A 17,013-nucleotide genomic window follows, 5' to 3' on the forward strand; every position below is an offset into this window, starting at 1 on the left:
CTCATAACGTAAAAAAGACACAAATGTATTTTATCGAGACACAAACGAAACATTTCAGTGAGATGATAATCAGATGTTTCTATTTATGAACAATGCACAGGGACGACAGGGAAGATGCAGATTTGTAAACTGCTCAATATACACATAGGCTGATCTTTAGATGCTGTATGGGATATGCACAGGAATCTCAGCATCTGAAATGCTAAAACACATCTTCACGTGTACAATGGACAAAGAAAAGATGGACACTACAATGTCATTTTTAACCTTGATTTTAACAATATGGAATAAACTTGCCTATTCATGACTTAAGAGTACAAATATATTATCCCAGTCACATTAGTCTGTGTTTAGCCATCACAATCTAGATGCAACTTTTGCTTTACCAGCCATAGTACTTTTCTAAAGGCTGCATTTAGTAGGAAAGTCAGTCTGTATTGAGTTCCTTAAGAAAAAACAATCACTATTGTCCGGTATTTTATATAGCTTTATACACACAAATGGTAAGGAATGGAACCCAAATATTCTTTATGGCTTTTGCTGAACTTCCAAATAAATTAAGATGTCCACATACGAAATAAAGGGGGAAGAGTTTGAAGCGATCTAATAAATCAACCTGTATATTAGTTCAATCTATTGGAGTTTAGAAAGTGTCTATATTTTTATGAATTATTGTGTTGTGTTTACATTGTGTACTTAATTCATTTTGGTGTTATATGTATTGTGAGAATTTTTAACTATATGAATTAGTGTGTTTTGTTATTTTTTGAATATATATGGTGGTGTTTTATACTTTATAATGATTTATTGTGCTTCTTAATTTATTTGGAAGTTTGTTTGTTCTCTTGGTGGGTGGTACACAGCCACCCAGTAACAAGCAGCAACGAATCATTATTAGCAATAGTATTTTCTATGTAAGGTTATTAATAATTAGAGAGAGTTGATAAAAGGTAAAATATTTATCAGATTCATTGATATCCTTAGTCTTCGGTTATCACATTTTTCGAGTTTTGCTGTACTTGCCACTGAAGGCATCTAATGTGTACCAGCTCCAATCACCCAGCCTCTGTCCACTGGAGGATTCAAAGGAATCCCTGCCCTGGGTGTTTTTCAAGCTATGGGCCCATCCATATTTATTTCTTCTGCTTGGTTACCCACCAAGACACCCATAATCTTTTTATCCACTTGTGAGGAAACCATCTTTACCTGGGAAGGTGGCTGCCCTCCGCGGGATTCAACTAACTCAGGTAGACCAGAATATATCTATAAAAAACAGGTTTATTGACAGCCCAAGCAGCCCAAGCACAATAGACAGTTCACAGGTGTGAATACTCTCCTGCAACCTCTTGTAGTTAGCACCCCAAAGTAGTAATCTCCACAGCTTCTCTGAAGTCCACAGAGTCTTATCCTCCTGCAGTGTTACCTCTACCATTAACTAGGCAGTTCTATGTCCCCCAGCCTGGGTTACTGGCTCACACAGACCCCGTCTCGGTAAGGATTCCTCCGGCGGAACCACGATGCCTGGCCCAGAGTTCTTCGTGCAGGTGTTACGCACACCAGGATCCTCCAAGATAAAATGACCTTATTGCTCTGTGTTGCCCCATCTTATACTCTCAGAACAGCCTCAGGCTGCAAGGGTGTGATCAGCTACCCTCTATATCAGAGCATCTAAAGTGGCCCAGAATATAATAAACAATGGCCTGACCAAATTGATTAAATCCAGTGCTTACACCTAGGAACACAATGTCTGGATCTTAAATACACAAGTTTCTCAACTCTCATCTGATTTGCATAGAGATATAGCTGAGCTCATAACATTACAGTATCTCACTGTTATCCTTTAAAACCTGTAGTGAAATAGCATGATCTAACATAATATAATAACATTGGCCTCTTAGTTCAGTGTTAGAATGTGATGGTGAATTATCTTGCATAGGGGAATGTGTTTGGTTAGACCACAGATTAACATGACCTCTGACATGACATGACTGTAAACAATAACTAGCTTCCAGCTACACAATACAATGATGACTTGGCTTGCTAATTTACTTATCCATGTCTGGTTTTTAAAGGACAAATAAACTATCTATAATTAAACAATAGACCCTGACTATTCCAGTGCTATTAAAAGGCATGGTTAATTAATCATGCTGAAGCCGAACTTCAAAACTGATTGAGCTAAGAGTTTAGCTGAAACAAGATGGCATTTTGGTCGCATCTGAACAATTTGGCAACTGTCTTTACATTTCCCAAACATACAGTATTACAGGTAATAGAAAGGGTGAAATGTATAGTATAACATGGAATAACACATAACATAATACCATACTTGCCAACATGGGTAATTAAAAGAGCAAATTAAGACTTTTGGGGGTAAATGTATCAAGCTGAGAGTTTTCTGGCGGGTTTGAAAAGTGGAGATGTTGCCTATAGCAACCAATCAGATTCTAGCTATCACTTTGTAGAATGGTCTAAATAAATGATAGCTAGAATCTGATTGGTTTATCAAACCCGCCGAAAAACTCTCAGCTTGATACATTTACCCCCTGGACTTTTTTGGTACAGAGGGTTCAAGGAAATAAAAATATTATTATTAATAATATATTTTTCATTGTTAAACATATTGAAACCTTTGCAATACTGAGCTAAATAACATATGTGATAAGTTTATATTTAACTAGGTTGCAGATCTCTCTCTTTATTCAAAATGGGGCAATTTGTGTGAATGGCTTGCTGCATATCTACAGAGATAACAGATATGGGAGCCTATTTATCAAGCCTTAATCTATGCAGAAACAGCTTTTTCCGCATGGTTTAGGCATTTTTACGTGTAGTGGTAATTTAACAAAAGAGATATCTCCTGCATTAGGCAAAGTACTGCAAAATACCGCAGTCCCCATAATTCTCAATGAGGACTGTGGTCTAGACAAATTTATCAAGCTGAGATTAGCCGTTCAATCCTATGGGGACAGCATTGCAGGAGAGGGATCTTCAGAACCTAAATGACGCATATACAATAAAGACCTGAGGGAATACTTACTATACCCTCAGGTACAGTAAGATCCAGCGCCATTGTTCACACGGAAACAGGGGTAGCAATGTTCTTTTTACTCTCCAGTCTCCAGTGACATTGCTCAAACAGAAACAGGGGTAGCAGTGTTCTTGTCACTCTCCAGTCTCCAGTGCCATTGCTCATACAGAAACAGGAGGGGTAGCAGTGTTCTTGTCACTTGACAAAAATTAACTGGAAATGACTGGAAATGAATGTTAGTAAGGTTAATAATAATGTAGAAACAAAAAAAGAGCCAAATTATGTGATTTTAGAAAAAATAGGGATGCAACATCAAAATCAAAACACGCAAGGGCGGTTTTGCCAAAACCAAAACATGAAGTTAATCTAGATCCAAAACCAAAACCAAAACACGGGGGTCAGTGAACATCTCTAGTTTTTATGGAGCACACCCTGATTTTGAAAAGTCATTTCTTGAAAGAAAGTATCAATACACCAGATGTTACTATTTCAAGACATTGATAACCCCTAATGTAAACATTTTATTTTATTTTATAATCACACGCCAAATTATAAACTTCATGAAACAGTAATGCCAAAGCACTTTTTATATTTACATTAAAACCTCAGGAACCACACTATACACTGTTTAATACAGTAACAGTCTCTCTAGTGTTTTTCAAATAACCTCACAAACCATAATAATATCCACATAAAACACACACACACACACACACACACAAAAAGAAAGCAAAATGTAAATAATTAGTGGAAGTGAAAGTTACCACCCTAAATCGAATGTCCATCTACTACCAGACCTCCAACAGTAATAAATAAAGGTTACACGGTGTGACTAATAAACATGTAAATAAATTGGGCTGTGAAAGTGCCAATCAGGGGGGCAACACTAACAATGTTGGGCAGTCCAGCCTCTAATGAGTGTGGGTAATTTAGTCAGAGTTGTTGCAAAAACTCAAATTGCTGAGTGTGGTCCTGTTAAAGTGGATCCAATCATTATTCATTGGCTGTGTAAAATCATGCCTGCAATGTTTTGGTCATTTCCATTTTTTCTTTGCATCATATGTTAGAAGAATCACTTGCTTATGTTTGCCTCCAAGGCTAGAAATTCCCATATCCCCATATCCCTCAAATTGCCATATCCCCTGGACTCAGTGTTTGCCTCATAATTCCCACCCTCCTCTCTGCTTTAAAAGTATACAGCTGAGCCTTACCAAACATTGGTGTGTGTAGCATACATGGGTATAAAGGAGTTGGAGGGAGATGGAATCCAGCCCAGGGAACAGTCTAGGGTTGGTTAGTCATTATGGCAAGGGGTCCCCTGCCGTGTGTCCCACTGCCATACTGCCACCAACCCTGGCTGGTTTGCCTAGTGCTGGTAAAGTGAAAATCGGGTGGACCCCACGCAAAATTTTTCCCCGATTTTCACGGGACCAGCACTAGTCAGGCAGCACTAGGGTTAAGCTGGAATAGCGGGGGGACCTCACGCTTTTTTTTTTTTTACTTTTATCTGTTCTTTAACATTTTGACAGCTGTATGACAGGCAGTGTAACAGTGATGTGTTTGACAACACGCTGTTACAACACAGGAGAGTTAGCTAAATACGGGAGTGTTTTCATCGCAGCAAATCGCCAGAGATAACCAGCGATTTTGAAGATCTGGGACAAAATCGCACCTTGATACATTTCTGTTTTTTTTCCACTAAAATCGCGGGTTAACACTTGCGACTTGCCGCGATTTTAACATGCTGGCAAAATCGCACTTTGATACATTTACCCCCAGGTGTGCGCATGCTCAATTCAGACCAGCAGGCGAAAGCAAGGAGTGAGAACCAAGGGAAGCAGGTAAGAACAGTGACCAAAGTGCAGGTTAGTAGGTGCAATCTGTGACAAAAAAACACTTTGGCCAAGAAAATCACATGTTATTTCTAATCTATGCCTAGTGGTAGAAGTGTGTAGCACATTCCAGCAGTATGCCAGAAACCGGGAGCTGGACCCAAAGACACATATACAAACCACAAAACTAAGGGTGCTAACTTTGAATCAATAGTGGTGGCCTAATTGTGTCAAGTATACCAAATTAAGTAATGCACCTTGTCACCCTCAAGTGGATGGCTCTTGCGAGTGTTTTACGCACACACTGTTACGTATGTTGAAATCACTTAGAGAAGCAAACAAAATCAAGTGTCAATTAAAGAACTAGTGTGGATATATCTTTATACAGTATATCACATTATTTGCTACACGCTATACTGCTTTATGTTCTGTAGGAGTACCCAGCTGCTCTTAGACCTCACATTGTAAACTCCATAGCAAGGATGGACTTTTGACACTAGGGTAGACTATTATGGGACATACTGTAATAAGCACAAGAAGAGGTTGCACTTGGAATGTAGAGGGAGACCTATTTTATGTTGTCCATGTAGTTAAACCAGAATAATGAAAAAGGGATGAAAGTTAATTGAAAATTATAGCAATCCTGTACCTATCATGATCTGCCAGTGAATAAGAGCTTCTCCAAGCTCCTTCTAACTAAACTTTAGTTCCTGCCCTTTCTGTCTACAAGTGGACGACACTGCCTGAAAACTCACTTCATGATTAAAGAGCAATGGATCCATTGCTGGGCTTTCTTGGCCACTGTCGCCCCCAACTTGTTAGATGGAAGAGATAACCAGATGGAACCAAACAACCCTGATGTCAATGACCAGAACCAATGGGAAATAGATGACTTCTTTTGGATGCCAGTTGACATAGAATGGGACATGCATGTTGAAGGATCAACCACAATAAAGGCAACAGATCCAGTTGATCATGACCACCTAAAATCAAGTATCAGTAGATGAGAGGAAGCACTCGGAAATATGCAATTTGCCTGCGGGCACCCTGTTCTTGGACAAAATAATGAATACAGTTTGTTCTTAATGCCTTAGGAAAATGCATCCTTAAACACTATATAGGGTAAGTTGTGTTTTATTTGCAAATAAAAAGACAGACCCCTAACTTATTATAATGCAAATAATAAATTAACATATTTAGGCCATACTTTAAGAATAAATTAATTAGAAATGATTAATAGAAAAAAATCATTACTACATACATAATTTATGTGTTACCCAAAAGAATAATTATGTCATTAATAAATTAAAATATATTTAATAATTGATAGTATATTTATTGAATGTTGTAAAATAATACAAAATTACTATCTAAATTATAGCTACTCTTTCTAATGTGATTTATATGTTAAACTCATCTTGTAATATACATACACAGCAAGGAGTATTGGGGATATCTCATCTTGTAATAGACATACACAGCAAGGAGTATTGGGGATATCTCATCTTGTAATATACATACACAGCAAGTAGTATTGGGGATATCTCATCTTGTAATAGACATACACAGCAAGGAGTATTGGGGATATCTCATCTTGTAATATACATACACAGCAAGGAGTATTGGGGATATCTCATCTTGTAATAGACATACACAGCACAGAGTATTGGGGATATCTCATCTTGTAATAGACATACACAGCACAGAGTATTGGGGATATCTCATCCTTTAATATACATACACAGCACAGAGTATTGGGGATATCTCATCCTGTAATATACATACACAGCAAGTAGTATTGGGGATATCTCATCTTGTAATATACATACACAGCACAGATTATTGGGGATACCTCATCTTGTAATATACATACACAGCACAGATTATTGGGGATACCTCATCCTGTAATATACATACACAGCACAGAGCATTGGGGATACCTCATCTTGTAATAGACATACACAGAACAGAGTATTGGGGATATCTCATCTTGTAATAGACATACACAGCACAGAGTATTGGGGGTATCTCATCTTATAGTATACATACACAGCACAGAGTATTGAGGATATCTAATCTTGTAATAGACATACACAGCACAGAGTATTGATGTTACCTCATCTTACAGTAGACATACAGCACAGAGTATTGGGGATATCTCATCTTGCAATAAACATACAGCACAGAGTACTGAGGATGTCTCATCTTCTAGTATACATACACAACACATAGTATTGTAAATATACTTAATACAGAGTACTGGGGACATCTGATCTTGATGCAGACATACATAATACAGAGTAATAGGGAAACCCATGCTTATAGTAGAATTACACAACATAAAGCAAAGGGGGGGCACCTTTTCCTGCAGTATACACCTGATATTAGCATTTCTAGACCTGCCATGAGATGGGTAGTGACCCAATGGTAAATGTGTGTGGCATGGGTGGATCAGGCTGTGATTTGGCTGAAATCCATGCAGTTAAGAGAAACTTAAAATGTACTTGTTGCCAACAGGTCCTGGAGGCAGTCATTTTGTGGGCCCAGCCAATGTTCATGAGAATGCAGCCTATTACTGGAAACCAGTGACATCACTGAGAGCGCAGCCTATTACTTGAAACTAGATATGCTCAGGCTCAGTTCTCAGAGAACTGAGCCCATCGAACTTAGCAGATCCGAGTACCGAGCTTAGCCAGTTCGGTACTTTTGCGCACCCTCTGAATTGAAAACGAGGCAAAACGTCATTGTTACATCGTTGGATCTCCCGAGTGTTGGATTCTATAAGTACCACCCTCCACGGCATCCAACGCCATTTCACAGAGGGACACAGAAGGCGTAGCAGAGTTCTTGGCAGTTTCTAGTGCAGTTGGGCAACGTCATAGGTAGAAAAGAAAGAGGAGGGATAGCAGTGTTCTTCAAAGTCTCCAGTGACATTCAGGAGAGCTCCATTTCTCCATTGCTAATTGTCAATGCTGAAATAGAATTAATTGGTCTGGCAGGCTTGGTCTTCTATATCTGCAGTCACATAATGTATTATGTTATATAGGTGACACACAAAGAGGAGAGCTCCATTGCTAATTGTCATTGCTGAAATACAAATAATAGGGCTGGCAGGCTTGGTGTAAATCTGCAGTCCCATTGTACTGTGTTATATAGGTTACACACAAAGAGGAGAGTTCCATTGCTCCATTGCTAATTGCCATTGCTGAAATAGAAATACTAGGGTTGGCAGGCTTGGTCTTCTGAATTTGCAGTCAAATTGTACAGTGTTATATAGGTTACACACAAAAAGGAGAGCTCCATTGCTCCATTGCTAATTGTCATTGCTGAAATAGAAATACTAGGGCTGGTAGGCTTGGTCTAAATCTGCAGTTACATTTTATTGTACCATAGCTCACTCAGAAACAGCAGAGGTGGCAGGGTTCAGTGCTGAAACAGAAATTGTAATAATAGGGCTGTCAGTGTTCTTAAAAGTCTCCAGTGACATTCTACTGTGCCATAACTCATACCGAAACAGGAGGGGTGGCATTGTTCTTGTCACTCTCCAGTCTCAGTCATGATGATACTAATTCCTCTACCTCATGTGCTGAAGCCTATGTTCAAGTGCATAGTGGTTTTAAATCAGGGAAACAAAAATGTAAATAAAAAGCTTGTACCTTTTTAAAGAAAAAATAACTTCTCTAATAAAGGTGAAAGTTTACTGTAGAAAAACATAAAATTGCCAAGATGCCATTCTACCCAAAATATTATCAAGCATACCAGCATCAGGTAGTTCCCTTCTCTCAGCTAGATTTCAGCACCTGCAATCTACACTATCATCATATTCACCCTCATCAGTGTGTACATCATCCTCAAACAATACTAATTCATCGCTGTTGGAATCCACCATCACAGAAGTCTGTGTACTTTGATGTAATTGCCGGTAATGGCCTTCCTCATGGAATTTGTAATTCATTTTATGGCAGAGCGGTCACGATTTTTGGGCAATTTATTTAGATAAGACCAAATGTCAAAATGTTGTGCTGACTCATCTGCATCACTACTGGGTGTCTTGGGAAAGCTTATTTTTTTTCCTAGAGGCAGTTGCCAGAGAAACTGAAGGAGGAGACATCGTTGTGTCATGTACCACTTGAGCTGTCAGCCTGCTGACCAGGAGTTCATTGCATCTCTTGAGATCTGGGTCAGTTGGAAAAAAAGAGAAGACATAGCTCTTAAACCTAGGATCAAGCATAGTTGCCAAAATGTACTGATCCGATTTCAAGATGTTGATAACTCTTGGATCCTGGCGAAGCGAATTATAATTCCAATTTAGTTAGCGGATTTGCTTTGTTTCATTTCCTCCTTCAATTTCTCTAGCTGCTTCTCAAAAAGTCTAACTAGGGGAATCACTTGACTCAACCTAACAGTGTCTGCACTGTCTTCACAGGTGAATAATTCATACCCCCTAAAATGCTATTCTTCTTGCAGCTGCTGCATTCTCCTACATGCTGTTGCAGAATGCCGAAAATGAACCGAAATATTTTGCCACACAGACAGCATCTCCTGCATGTCACTGTCATTTTTTTAAAAGTTCTGTAACACCAAGTTGATTGTGTGAGCAAAACAGGGAATGCGGTGGAATTCCCCCTGCTGTAATGCTCAAACAATATTGGTGGCGTTATCAGAAATCACATATCCTCAGGCGAGTCCAAGCAGGATTAGCCATGGTGCAATGACATCCCTTAGTTTTTCATCATCATCTATTTATTGATATAGCACCACTAATTCCGCAGCACTGTACAGAGAACTCATTCACATCAGTCCCTGCCCCATTGGAGCTTATAGTCTAAATCCCCTAACATACACACACACAGATCGAGAGAGACTTAGGGCAATTTAATATAAGCTAATTAACCTACCAGTATGTTTTTTGGAGTGTTGGAGGAAACCAGAGCACCTGGAGGAAACCTATGCAAACACGGTAAGAACCTACAAACTCCACACAGATAAGGCCATGGTTGGGAATCCAACTCATGACCCCAGTGCTGTGAGGCAGAAGTGCTAACCACTAAGCTACCGTGCTGCCCACAAACAGGTTGTCAGCGGTATGCCTCTTAGTAAAGCAGATGATACACAGAGTAGCCTGCCTCTGAAAGATCTGGTGTCGTTTGTTAGATCCTGCTACTGTTCCTGCTGCTGAAGGCGATTTACCAACCCAGTGGGCTGTCACAGTCATACAATCTTTAGTTTTTTCAGTTCCCCTTGTTCCCATATCTGTGGTTAAGTGTACAGTGGTTAGAATGGCATTTTGTATTCCAATTATTTTCTTTTTTGTAACCTCCTGGTACAGGTGAGGAATTGCTTTTCTAGTAAAATGGTGTAGTAATGAAATTTGGTAACAGGGACACAATACCTCAATTAACTGTCTAAAACCAGCTGCATTAATAGTGGATATTGAACGCAGATCTAATAGTAGCATAGTCGCCATGGCGTCTGTGATCCGCTTTACAACTGGGTGACAGCTTTCATTCTTGCTATGGATTGTTTAACAGTCAATTGTTGTAAACTACTAGTAGTCTTCTTCTTGGTCTGCTTCTGGGTTGAAGATCCATTCCCAGCAGCAGGAGCAGCAGCAGTTGGCCTAACGCTCAAGGATTCTTCTGAGGAGTCCTGAATAGGGGAGGAATCATCTCGCATTAGCAACTTGGATGCAGGACTAACTCCGATCACTTGTGAGGATATTGATTAGGAAGGTTTTGGGGGTGTAGATTGCAGGTGCTGGGATCTAGCTGAGAGAAGGGAGGTAGCTGATGCTGGACTGCTTGTTGTTATTTTTTTAGCATAAGTTTCTGATTTTCCCAAGAGCTTTCCATGAACTTGCTTCAAATGGCGTAACACGGATGAGGTTCCTAGATGGTTAAGGCACCTGCCTCTACTGACTGTGGCTTTTCAATGCTACAAATGGCTAGATAACTGTTGTCAGAATTTGTGTAAAAATAATTCCACACATAAGAGATGGATTTTTTGGTCTTATGTCCAGGCATGACAATGGCCTTCTTCTTATCACTGGCAAGAACTGCTGCAGTCTTTGTTTGAAAGTGCATGAAAATAATATTGTGACCTGTGAGGTGGTCAAAATCGACTGAAAATGACTTGAAATTAGTATTATTGAGGTTAATAATAAGGTAGGAACAAAAAACGAGCTAAATTATGTGATTTTAGCATATTTTAGCTATTTTTCTAAAAAAAATACAGATCCAAAACCAAAACCAAAACACACGAGGGCGGTTTTTACAAAACCAAAACCAAAACCTGAAGTTAATCCAGATCCAAAACCAAAACCAAATCCAGAACACAGGAGTCAGTGAACATCTCTACTTGAAACCAGTGACATCACTGAGAGCGCAGCCTATTACTGGACACCAGTGGCCTTACTGAAGCACTGTAACTAAGTCACAAAACGTCTGCCTCTACTGTGTGTAAGTGTCAGGTAAGTGTTAGACATGAGAGGATGAAGATCAGAGAAGAATATCTATACAGAAGACCCTATACCGGTTTTATTTGACAACGCTACAGCCATTTGCCTACAGGCCTTTTCATCATTGCCTCTGGCAAGAAAAGCAGTATGGCCTCCTATATTATTACATTTGAATATACAGAGACAAATGTTTTTATACACATAAAGAATATTACCCATGTGCTTGACTGTTTAAAGGAAAGCAAATACTATTTGTAAATGAAATAGATTATGTTTGCTGCTCAGTTGAAAAATGAAACTTCACCGTTTGGTAAGGAAAGATGTGTTATAGCATCGCAGAGAGAAGAAAATCAATCACTCTTAAACATGGGGGGAAAAAAAAAATCAGCTTTGTTATTACCTTGGTGAACATGGGTTTCCCATGCTGAGTGACCATGGTACATTGATCACAGTCCACGGTGATGGATGAGTTGTGGTATGATTCTTTGGAGTGCTTAAGAATGTAATAGAGATCAGTGACACCCCCTTCGAACACTGTGCTAAAGTATCGAGGAATAAGAGTCCTTCCAATTGCTAAGGAAGAAAAGACAGAAAAAATAATGAGACTTTAAAACCAAGATCCACACTCATGACTGTATACTCAGTATATGCCATGCTTAACAGTATTTTAATTATTTAGGATGAAAACTCATTAGATAACACAGAATATTGACAGCATGAATGTGCTCTATGTAACGTCTAATGATAAATACAAGTAAGTCATACCAGCAATATATACCTATATAGAATTTACCCAGCAGTTACAACTGGCGTATGATCTACAAACAGTAATCAGCACAATTTGGGTCTCGTTAAGAGTTGGATGCATTTTGCGCTAACATATGCGTAAACTTTCTGTCTTGAAAATTGTGTACTTACACGTGTTTGTTATGTAGCTCAAGCTATGCCCATCATAAAACAGCTGTATTTCTGTGTCAGACATATAAGTACGTGTACTCACACCCCACAATAGTGTAAAAATGCAGCTCGATGGTGCTAACAGTAAAGGCGAAAGTCGTATTACCATATTTGTACACAATATAATGTAATGAAGTGTCATATATACAGAATAGTATCTTGAGATTTTTATTAATAAATACTAAATTAAAGTCGCATTTTCCCGAACAAAATATAATAAACTAGAAGCACTGTAATTTATCGCTTTATAAACCCAATGGGAATCTTGTTTCCTGCAGTAGTCCCAAAGGAAATAACAAATAAGTAATATGAATAGACAGTAGCGACTTGACGGTAGTGACTTGAGGAGGTCAGTATGCTAGCCACCAATCAGGACCAACTAAGTAGTGCTGGTTGCGTCATCATCATCATCATCATCATCATTACATATCTTAACACCAGGCCTCCAGTACACACAAAAAATCTATTGCTTAATAAGCACATCTGAGGTTGTTTCCCAGTATCGTTGTGCTGCATCTCTAGTTGGCTTGCTATGTCTACACACCCCTTACCAGGGGCAAACACAGGATTTATAGAGGGGTGTTCCACACCACGCCACCAGTGGGCGTGACCAGCATGCATGGGGGCATGGCTAAATACAGTGATTGGCTGCTCTCCAAGTCTTCCTATCCCCATAATATACATGCGCAATGCTGCATGCACTACTGTTAGGTGCACGCAGCTCTCCCTTTTCAAGCAGAGCTGTGTGAAGCGGGAGCAGGTTCCAGCCAGCTCAATTATACAGTGCCCCAGGCTTGGAGGGGGTTTCCAGGCACTAGGAAACCCCCCTCGGATTGCCTATGCTTACTGTACAGTCGCCTCCTCCAGTTTCACCTCTCCGGGCAGAAGGAAACGCAAGTCTAAGATACACTCCAAAGTAGGTATGAACAGATTTTAGTACGCATGCGCAATATGAAAATATGTACATTTGTGCCAGAAAAATCTACATACTTCCAACTCACAATAAGGCCCTATGTTATAATTATGCTATGTGTACAGATTTCATATAGGACACACTGCAGAAATGTTATAAATGCATGTCTTCGGAAGACTGCCGGGTAGATCCAGATTAATCAGTTTTGAATTTAAAAAAAATCCTCAAACCAAATTACATTGGCAATAGCACACCATATAAACCTATAGAAAGTGACAAATAGACATGTCCTAAAGTTTAACGCTAAAATTAAGTTTATATTGTTCAGAGCTTTATGGTTAAAAAGATGGAAATTGTGAATTAGCTGCTCTCCTTTGGGACATCTGTCCTACCTTTGACAAGATCTGCTTTTCATGGATACAATATTAAGAATATATATTGTTAATTTTTACATTATAGAGTTAAAAACATTCCATACGTTTTACGTGGTTATGACTTTATCTTTGTAATAGTTCTAGTGTTTACATACTGTGGAAGCTGACCCCATAAAATATAAAGCCCTCCATGGCAGTAGGTGTATTTTCTTTTCAAGTGCTCCTCTTTATTTTCCCTCTTTGTGTCTCTCTTTTATTTTCCCCTTTTACCTTCTGTACTAAGTGCTAGCCCAACCTAGGACCTGATTCATTAAGGATCTTAACTTGAGAAACTTCTTATTTCAGTTTCCTGAACAAAACCATGTTACAATGCAAGGGGTGCAAATTAGTATTCTGTTTTGCACATAAGTTAAATACTGACTGTTTTTTCATGTAGCACACAAATACTTGATAGCTTATTTGTACACTGACATTTAAAGTTGATATTTGTGTGCTACATGAAAAAATAGTCAGTATTTAACTTATGTGCAAAACAGAATACTAATTTGCACCCCTTGCATTGTAACATGGTTTTGTCCAGGAGACTGAAATAAGACGTTTCTCAATGTAAGATCCTTAACGAATCAGGCCCCTATAGTCGGAACGAGCAACAGCCTAGGGGACCTGAATGCTTAAGGTGGCAAATTTACAATCAGTTCCATAACATAATAAATAAAAACATGGAAATTAACTCCTTTTTTTTCATATCAGATGTTAAATTTAAAAGTCTGCCAAGGGCGCAAGAACATCTCAAAGGACCCTGTCTGTACTCTAATATAATATATATGTATATGTATACTATGGGTTACTTATATTATAATAATCATACTGTTCAATGTACAACACAAGTGTCCCTCGAAAATAATCAACAATAACCTTAAATTGAGAAATAAATGTAAGCAAATTATTGATACAAAGTAAATATTCAATTTTTTGTCATTATAGACATAACTAGAGATGTTCACTGACCCCCGTGTTTTGGTTTTGGATTTGGATCTGGATTAACTTAGTGTTTTGGTTTTGGCAAAACCGCCCTCATGTGTTTTGGTTTTGGATCACTATTTTTTTCTAAAATCACATAATTTGGCTCTTTTTTTGTTCCTACATTATTATTAACCTCAATAACTTTAAATTTTCAGTCATTTCCAGTTATTTTTGTCAAGTGACAAGAACACTGCTACCCCTGTTTCTGTATGAGCAATGGCACTGAGCAATGGCACTGGATCTCCTGGGGAGGGAGGTACTTATGGAATTCAAAACTCGCGAGATCCGACAACGCAACTCTGACTATTTGCCTCAATTCAGATCCAAGGATGCGCAAAAGTACCGAGCCGGCTCGTGAGCCTACTCGGATCCCCTAAGCTCGGGTGGGCTCGGTTTTCAGAAAATCAACCCCTAGCATCTCTAGACATAACTGGTATTTGTGGAAGGTTTAGCTTTTATCTTCTACCAAACTGAGTTACTATGTATCAGTCTATTCAATGCAGATGCGATGACGGCACTTACATAACTCCTAACTTTAGAAAGCAATTAATCCATGTATTGCAAATAGTCTTATACAGTGATTATTTTACTTGTAATTCCACAATATGCTGTGATAGTAATCTGTGCTGTGCGAGTTGGTTGTCCTATAGTTTTCTGAAAGGTTATTTATTGAAATTACATTTAGGTGCACAATTACATCAAATAACCAGTCATTAATTAGCTTGTATCTGTCCAGTCCAAGTTAGACAATGAAAGCAAATGCCTACTTGGTTGCTGTGATTCAATACATCAATATTTGCAACTATATTTCCATGTGCATGGCATATTGTCTGGTATAGGATGCTTACCGGTGGTGATTTGCTTACCGGTGGTGATTTGCTTACCGGTGGTGATTTGCTTACCGGTGGTGATTTGCTGTGAGGTCTTATGGGGTTCGTGACCCAGCACCAGTTTACAAATTGCTCAGAATGTCATTTAAATTTTAGTTCTATAGGTAAATATTTATGGAATGTTCCTATTAGATATTCACCACTTGAACTTGCTGTACAACTCATGAATATGTTATGTGGATAGAAATCTGCAATTCTTACACTTACAATATTTACTGTAGTTGTAGAGCAACATTGGCTGTATAGTGTATTAGAAAGCTACTGGTGCATCGAATAGTAGTCAATCTGTATCACTAATAACAAATATAGTTAATAGATTTACTTTGTTTGCAGCCTTTACTATAAATGTTGGCTAATCAGAAGCAAAGGCAAGATAGCAAAACACGTTCCGTTTCTAGTGGGCGCAAAAATATATTCCAAACCTAGGAATACTTCTACCAACGCATTAGAACCACTTATACTCATATAATATTAAACCAATCCTTCAACAAGTCAGAGTCAAGCTAAATTCATGGCATACCCTGGTCCTAAATTTCTTGGATCGATGTAATTTAGTTAAAATGGCAAACTGCCCTAAAATATTAAATGTAACATGAATGACCCCTCTTCCATTAAGGTAAACAGACTTACAAACTTTTATTTGGAAGGGAAAAAAAGTAGTCTATACAAGCTACAAAAATCATCCCAGAAGGAAGGAGTCAACATGCCAAATCTTGCATTTCATAATATAGCTGTCAATTACGATATGCCATAGACTGGATCAAAGACAAAAGCTCCTTCACTGACTTCTAGATTCACAACTCCCTGCTCTCCTGACTATTCAATATATTCTACACGCACCCTTGAAAAAAACTAAAAGATTCTAATATCAACAATATAGTGCTACGTTCAACATGTAGTTTGGAAACTAGGCAGGATATCAAATTTAAATAGGTGAAGCAAAATACCCCTTCAATAGATGGACACAGTGGCGGAACTATAACTGGTGCTGCTGGTGCCGAGCACGGGGGTCCCTGGAGATAATGGGGCCAGCTTCATGGCAGGTGCAGAGGGTCGGGGGCCCCGGTTTCCTGCTCACTGCCACCCTGCTTCGGGGACCACAGCTTGCTAGTTCCGCCTCTGGATGGACACAGCTGGGAATTAACAAACTAAAAGACTTACTCAATTGTTCCTACAAGTCTCTTACATTCACAGAAGCAACATAAAAATATAATCTTGCAACTGGACCTAGATTTGCACATATTTAAGCCATGCATTACTTACACACAGTCCCCTCCATTCTACAATAACAAGAATACATAAATTTCTTGGACTCTCTCATACTTAATAACCCACATCAAGCATTTTGTAATCTTGTGAGCAGGGCCTTCTTACCTCTCTGCCTGTCTGTATTACCCAGTATTGTTTTATTACTGGGTTTGTTGCCAACTGTAAAGCGCTACGGAATCTACTGGGGCTATATAAATAAATGTTGATGATGATGATATTCGAGAATCAAACCTGAAATTGTCCCTGAAGATTAAATTACTTGTATCA

General features: G+C 38.7%; 1 protein-coding gene across 4 annotated transcripts in view; it reads right to left on the minus strand.

The window, feature by feature from the left end:
- The window catches only part of LDB2 (LIM domain binding 2), a 271,061-nt gene that overhangs the window by 61,913 nt on the left and 192,135 nt on the right, over nucleotides 1-17,013 (minus strand). For all 4 annotated transcript variants that reach the window (XM_075194699.1, XM_075194698.1, XM_075194701.1 and 1 more), the window contains exon 3: nucleotides 11,721-11,893. In XM_075194699.1, coding sequence (XP_075050800.1) covers nucleotides 11,721-11,893 — 173 coding nt within the window. The remainder of the gene's footprint in view (nucleotides 1-11,720; nucleotides 11,894-17,013) is intronic.

The sequence above is a fragment of the Mixophyes fleayi genome, chromosome 1 (genome assembly GCF_038048845.1).
Source record: "Mixophyes fleayi isolate aMixFle1 chromosome 1, aMixFle1.hap1, whole genome shotgun sequence".
In the NCBI taxonomy this organism is placed as follows: Eukaryota; Metazoa; Chordata; class Amphibia; order Anura; family Limnodynastidae; genus Mixophyes; species Mixophyes fleayi.